The sequence below is a fragment of the Phyllopteryx taeniolatus genome, chromosome 13, assembly GCF_024500385.1.
Source record: "Phyllopteryx taeniolatus isolate TA_2022b chromosome 13, UOR_Ptae_1.2, whole genome shotgun sequence".
NCBI classification, from domain to species: Eukaryota; Metazoa; Chordata; class Actinopteri; order Syngnathiformes; family Syngnathidae; genus Phyllopteryx; species Phyllopteryx taeniolatus.
This window is the reverse complement of record NC_084514.1, coordinates 15,914,602-15,921,728: the sequence shown is the minus strand read 5'-3', so window position 1 is coordinate 15,921,728 and position 7,127 is coordinate 15,914,602. Positions and strand designations below refer to the sequence as shown.

General features: G+C 41.9%; 1 protein-coding gene across 1 annotated transcript; it reads left to right on the top strand.

Moving 5' to 3' along the window:
* The first annotated feature begins 959 nt into the window (after positions 1-959).
* srp14 (signal recognition particle 14) lies at positions 960-7,119 on the top strand. The gene is made up of 5 exons (XM_061796127.1): positions 960-1,117; positions 3,204-3,276; positions 5,046-5,158; positions 5,254-5,286; positions 6,340-7,119. The coding sequence occupies exons 1-5, from the start codon at positions 1,094-1,096 to the stop codon at positions 6,427-6,429; spliced, it is 333 nt and encodes a 110-aa protein (XP_061652111.1). The 5' UTR covers positions 960-1,093; the 3' UTR covers positions 6,430-7,119.
* The last annotated feature ends 8 nt before the right edge of the window (positions 7,120-7,127 follow it).

Genomic DNA, 7,127 nt, shown 5'->3' with positions numbered 1-7,127 from the left:
TGCACACAGAGTACAATATTGTAGTTATTGTCGAAGGTGAGTAGTTTGAAACTTAAGCCGGGCGCACACAAACTAATAACTGGGTCGATTTTGAGCCTTAATACCACCTTCCAAACAAAGTCAGCAAAGACCCGATTAACAGATGCCTCTGAAAGATTATCCCGTGGTGGTGAGTGTGTTAAGATAGGATTTCCTCCCCCTGAGCTGCTCAGACCTGCTCGGTCGGGCCCAAAATCGTAAATGTTAAACCTGTTCAGTATTTACGATCGCAAATCCTTATGCGTCAAGGCACCCAGAAATCTCACGGCACACCACAAAATGTCACAAAAAGTATATGTACTGAAATAATGATCATCTCATCTTGATTTACTCGCAAAGTTACCTACTTGTGTGAAATCTATCAAAGCTGATATACTCGCAGGATGCCATGACTTGTATGAATGGCAACAGCTGGATACACGGGTTTATTGTAACTTCTGTCACCTAGTTGAATCACATTTAATTGTTCTGCCTGTCACTATACATCACTGGCATAGATAGATGATGAACAAAGCACAATATATCAATCTAAAAGTTTTTTAATTAATGAATAATTATCAGACAAATGAAGTGAAACTGGATGATTTCCCACCGCATCCCTGATCTCACACGGCACACTAGTGGTTGGAAATCGTTGGGTTAAAGAGAGTCTCGTTGCTAATATAGTTTATTGGCCAGCACAACTGATTCTGAAGGCCTTGCGTAGATTAGACTAACACAACAGCACGTCTGAAATCGGATTGGACCAAAAAAAACCAAACTGAAAATCCACACATATGCTGGAAGCAGTGCAGTCAATAGAAACATTACGTAATAAATAGAAGGTCGGCACAAGGATCAGCGATTTTTTTTCCATCGTTGTCTTTTTAATTTTTGCTCCGCGCCACAAGTTGGCGCTGTCGTCAACGAATGCGACGTTGGCGGAAGTGAAGGCGCAAAAGGGGAGGAAGGGAGGATTTTTTTCCCCCTCCTTTAGGAAGTGAGAAGCACTAGTAGGACGTGTGCATCTAGCCGGCCACTAAGGTAACGCTACGTCTCATTTGGAGTCGCAAATATGGTGCTGCTCGAAAACGACTCGGTAAGAACCAACGTTAATTTGATTGTGATGTCTGCGTTATTGTCGATAATTGTAAATTAAACTCACGCAAGCTGACAAAGTCTAAGAGAATGGAACACAAGCCACATTGATTAGCTGTATGACAAGAGTCAGGTTGGACCAAGCGAGTACTGCATTAAGTGGAACGCTGGTTATTTTATTTATTTATCGTTAAACTACGGTGGCCTGGAAGTGCAAAACAATATAACAAATTGTGTAACACTTTTACATTTCAGAAAAACAAATTAACAAAAGCAAAAAGACTTACACATCTGAAAACAAACGAACAAAAACCGAAACACTTTTACATTTCAAAAAACAAATGAACAAAAATCGAAACACTTTTACATTTCAGAAAATTAACAAAAACCGAAACACCCAGAAAGGGAACGTCCCATTTCACAGACATTCTCAGAAATCCCACGGCCTTTCTCGGCAAGACCCGCCCCGCTTCAACATAATTGGCTCCTGCATTGGGGAAGGGTATGCTACGCAGATGTAAGGAGATGTCCATCTCAAATATCCATCCATTTCCTGAGCCGCTTATCCTCACAAGGGTCGCAGGAGTGCCTATCCCAGCTAGCATCGGGCAGGAGGCGGGGTAAACCCTGAACTGGTCGCCAGTCAATCGCAGGGCACAAACAAACAACCATCTGCCCTCATATTCACACCTACGGGCAATTTAGAGTCTTCAATTAACCTACCATGCATGTTTTTGGGATGTGGGAGTGCCCGGAGAATACCCACGCAGGCACGTGGAGAACATGCAAACTCCACACAACCGGGGCCGGGGATTGAACCCCGGTCCTCAGAACTGTGAGACAGACGTTCTAACCAGTCGGTCACCGTGCCGCCCATCCCAAATATAATAATAATTATAAAAAAACAAAAAACTAAGAAGTTTATTATGGTTAGGGTTGGAGTTAAGGCATTTTAGGATGAGTTAAGGTTAGGATTATGGTGATTAAGGCTGGCGCACGCCGAGCACCGCCGCCGAACGCGACTGAACTATGGCGCCGTGTGTGTGGTTTGGCAACTGTTTCCTTGAGCGGCCGATCGGTCGGCCACTGGTTTTGACGCAATTCAAAATTATAATCTCCGTTACACGCCATCTTCACGTCCCAGCTTGCATTCAATCAAAATGCACAGAAGCTTTCCCCTACGGTGAAAATACCTTTCCGTGTTTGCGAGCCGTGCCACCCGCGTTGCCTCAGCTTTAGCCATATAAATAGTACGTAAAGCATTAAATGTTGTTCAACACCAATGCTAAACTATATTCATAATGTGGCTGTCGATGAAGAAGCACAGCTTGTGACCAGAATGTATGCAAGGTAGATCCCTCGCTCGTTACGTTCAAAATGAATTGAGCCGGCAGCTTCCTTGCAAATATTCCCACTTTCCCTTTAATTCTCGGCAGCGTCCACTCTGTTTAACAACCTGCTTCGTCCTTAACTCTTAATCTATCTTTTTATGGTTTAAGAAATGTGCTCAAGTACAATATATTGTATATACAGCATCAAACGCCGAAACAGGGTCGCTGTTCGGGGCGTCCATATATACAATCGCTATTTGGGATGGACATCTCGTTACATCCGCGTAGCCTACCCTTCCCGTGTTGCAAGAGCCAATCATATTGAAGCGGGGTGGGTCTTGCCGAGAAAGGCCGTGGAATTTCTGGGAATGTCTGTGAAATGGGATGTTCCCTTTCCGGGTGTTTCGTCTTTTGTGATTTGTTTTGTCTTTTGTAAAAGTGTTTCTGCTTTTAATTTGTTTTCCCAAATGTAAGTGTTTTGGCTTTTGTTAATTTGTTTTCTGAAATGTAATCGTGTAATTTGTTATTGTTTTGCACTTCCAGGCCACCGTATTGATAAACCTTGTCTTAAAGTCATGGCGATTTATACAAAAACCTATATAACAATTCGTTATGAATTAATGTTTCAAGGACAAATGCTGAAAATACGTGAGGGTTGAAAATGGGAATTTCTTGTTAAAATGTGATTTAAGTCAAAGTCATTGCAATCAGTATGGCTACAGCAAGGCTTTCAAGCTGATTTCTTGTTTCTTGTAGTTCCTCACAGAGCTCACACGTTTGTTCCAGAAGTGCAGATCCTCTGGTAGTGTTGTCATCACTTTGAAAAAGTGTAAGTAGGCCTGCTGCTTGCAGTCTGATGTCATTTTACTAACTGTCTCATGCACATGCAACTCCAAACTCTGCAATGTGGATTGTGTCTAAGGCTGGATTTACACTGCATCGGTCAATTATTTGATTTGAAGGTCCCAATGAGACAGTTTCCTCGATCTGGAAAGGGAATAGAACCACCAGGACTCTTCTTGGAGCTGGTCGCCTATGTAAACTAAGCGATTGGGAAAGAAAGCGTTCGTCAGCGAGGTGACCAAGAACCTGATGGTCACTCTGTCAGATCTCCAGTGTTCCTCTGAGGAAAGAGGAGAACCTTCCAATAGGATAAAAATCTCTGCAGCAATCCACCAATCAGGCCTGTAAGAGGCACATGGCAACCTGCCTGAAATTTGCCCAAAGGCACCTGAAGGACTCTCAAACTATGAGAGACAAAATTCTCTGATCTGATGAGACAAAGATTGAACACTTTGACGTGAATGCCAGATGTCGTTTTTGGAGGAAACATTGTTCATCACCTGGCCAATGCCAGCCTCCAGGACAACTAAACATTGCTATGTTTAACATACAGTGTGAGGGGAAAGTATGTAAACCCTTTGGAATTAAAAAAAACAAAAAAAAACGATCACCGATCCGAGCACAAGATGTCGCTTAAATTATCTGTTCATTTACAGTATATACTTGTGTACTTAATTGCTCAAAAAATTCTATTTGCAATGAATAATGTATCTTTGTTCATCTATTGATGCCAGTGAGTCATAGTGACAGACAGAACAAATGAATGGTCTTCTATTAGATGGCAAGAAGTACAGTAATTAATGTATCCACTTTTTGTGACATTTTTGATTGTTGGTGTGCCGTGAGATTTTTCAATTGTAAAATATATTCCTTGGCTCTATAAATGTTGTCAATCACTGCTCTAGTGAGGTCATGTATTCTGATCAAGCAAGGTCAAACCAACATTACAACATGACAGAAATAATGGCTGCTAACTTACTGTAATTAAGTTAAGTCGACAGAACGGCAGCATGTTTTTGCACACCTGTTAGGGCTAACACTAGCTTGCTCGGCTAGATAACGTTTTGTTGCCTGCTTGCGAGTCGTATCGTATTAAATGTACGTGAACATACCTCAAGCAAGCCTGAAACGAACGTCCTCTCCTGTCCTGAGCACCGGTGACCACCAACACACGTCCCCCCCCCTCCATTTTGTTTTTATAATACAGTCGGCTCGATCCACTGTCGGTGTCGTTGCCATGGTAACGAGTGTATCCGGTCACGTTTGAGTTGAGAAGATAAAGCCCAATGATCGTAAAAAATGGGATGCGGTGGTATCGGAATACAAGATTTTATTGCAGTAGTCTGACATGGTGCAATTGTGAAAGAGCAAATTCGTCTTGTTTTTACGTGTTGTCTGTCTCAGACATGTAGTCTGTCCCACACCGCCGACATGTTTTTTTTAAACATTTTTTTTAAAATAACTTTATTGGCCATCGGGTATTTACAGTACTTCATCAAAAGACACGCGACAAGGCTAAAAATAAACTAGCTTTTGGTTTCAAATATACTGTGCACGATGGTGACGCGGAGTAATTGTCTTTTGTGGAGCCGATCAATGACGTCATTGATTGGATCGACAAATTATGATATTAAAGCCGATCGGCATAAAATGCGAAATATCGGCCAATACCAATCAGGCTGAAAAGATCAGTGTAAAGTCTACTAAAAATGCATGTTGGCAAGTTAATCTTGAATGAGATGATGCGTTTTCCAGATGATGGGAGGACCAAGCCAGTGCCCAGAAAAGGCCACTTGGTGTCCTTTGAGCCTGCAGACAATAAATGTCTTCTCAGAGCTTCTGATGGCAAGAAGAAAATTAGCACAGTGGTGAGCTTATTGTTGAATTTGAATGACTTGTTGGTGTCCCCTTCTCCTGCCTATTATGTGCTTCTTTTCATCAAATCTACCTTTTTCTCTTGCAGGTCAGCACCAAAGAAGTGATCAAGTTTCAGATGGTACATTTGATTTCTTTGAGTTCTTTTTAGATCTGCTTGAGTTGATACAGTGCTCCCAATTAATCGCTGGTTTGATGGTGACGGTGAGAAGCCATAATATCGTAGCAGTAGGACAAGGTGTAGCACTCCAGTGAATTGATCCATTCATTGGATGAATACTTGATTGAAAACAACTTAGTCGGTCGTACAGCCGTGCAGAAAGTGCAAACCTGAATAGAGCTAACTTTGCTTGAATACTCCTCTGCATTGGCCTAAAGACCCAGAAAAGTCAATTTCGTGTTCTTTTTCTAAGTACCACAAATATGTTTGAAGTGCTGAAAACCTGCAAAGACCGAGAACACTTTAGTACTGAATTGTTGCGAGATTGCATTAAACTTTTATTATTATTTTTTTTCCTGTTTCTCAACTTACTGTTTTTTTTTGGGTGGAGCTAAAATAACTATTACGTGCGGTGGCTCACAAGCCGACTGGCTAGCAAGTTCCCCAGTACGGCATAAGCTCCACCAAATGTCACCGCCTCACTTGGTTTTGTGTCACGTGTGCGTCCGCATAACAGCAATGCATCAGGGAAAGTTAACTGTTTTAATAGACACAGCGACAGTCAGCCTGTGGCTGTGTGAGCCACCAGGAGCTAAAGGCACGTACGTGTGTAACAGTTGAAGGTTTTGTGTAGTGGACACGCGTGCACAGCCTTGCAACTGGAGGGTGGGCTCAATTTTTCATGATTAGGAAGCCTTATTTTATATACTCGCAGATTTTGTTATTTATTCAAATTTGGTAGACGTTAGCAATCTTCTGGTGTGTCAAATTTACAAGACTTGTTTTGGTACAGTTTACTTAAGTAGAAACAATGAGTTTGACGTACAATTGCACTGCATTTTATATTCTAGTTTCATTGTAACAATTTTATTGGTGGGCCGCAACATATCTGCCTCCACTTATACACAAGTATAAATAAAGGCCTTACTTCAATTCAATGCCCACAGCCACAATTTGAGGAAGTCCTTGATATTGAACAATGTGCTGTATAATGATCAGCCCAACTGTTTGCAGGCATACTCAAACCTCCTGCGAGCGCACATTGATGGCCTGAAAAAGAAAGACAAGAAGAGCAAAAGCAAGAAGACCAAAGCCACCCAGTGAGCAATAGACTCAAAAGGGCTCATGAACTGACCTGGTTCCAATTTTGAGAAGATAGGAGCGGGTCCCACCCCAGTCAGTCCACCCCCCCACACACCGTACTCATCCACCCAGTGACTACTTCGATATTTTGCCAAGATCTCGTGTCGTCAATGACTGTTCCGTGCCACCTGGGAGGATTTCTTGTGCTGCACAAATTGACGTGTGGAGCCAAATCCACTCCATCGGTTTGGCCTTTCGTCTGTTGAAAGGCTACGCTCCCTATTTATGTTCAATTTAGGATTGTCAAAGCAGGCTCTTTTTATATTTGAAATAGTTTTTTTCGAGGGATGTTTTTCAGTGTATTGATATTAGAAGAGTTGCATGGAAACGCATAACTAAAATCACATGTCTCAGTAATTTTATTTTTATGTAATAAGTACAATGCTTATAGCCTCCCTCATATGATGGAAATCTGAAGCTGCCACACTGGCCCTCTTACTTTGTCAAACAACCAAATGTTATGTCGAAAGCTTCAGTTCATTGAAAATGCAAATCAGACTTGAGGATGGAGCTGAATTGCACAGAATTTTATGTCCTGATAAAGATGTACTGAAAGGCGCGTTTGAGTTACAGACAGAGAATCCCGAGCGTGCCGGGTCTGGCCCGCAGCAGAATTTAAGTTGACTAATAAAGTGCTATGTTGAAAAGAAATCGCAGTG

Excerpts from the sequence above, each read along its gene's own strand:
- srp14 (XM_061796127.1), top strand. The coding sequence starts at position 1,094 with ATGGTGCTGCTCGAAAACGACTCG. Across the intron at positions 1,118-3,203 it reads TGCTGCTCGAAAACGACTCG|TTCCTCACAGAGCTCACACG; the intron begins GTAAGAACCAAC and ends TGTTTCTTGTAG. Across the intron at positions 5,287-6,339 it reads AAGTGATCAAGTTTCAGATG|GCATACTCAAACCTCCTGCG; the intron begins GTACATTTGATT and ends AACTGTTTGCAG.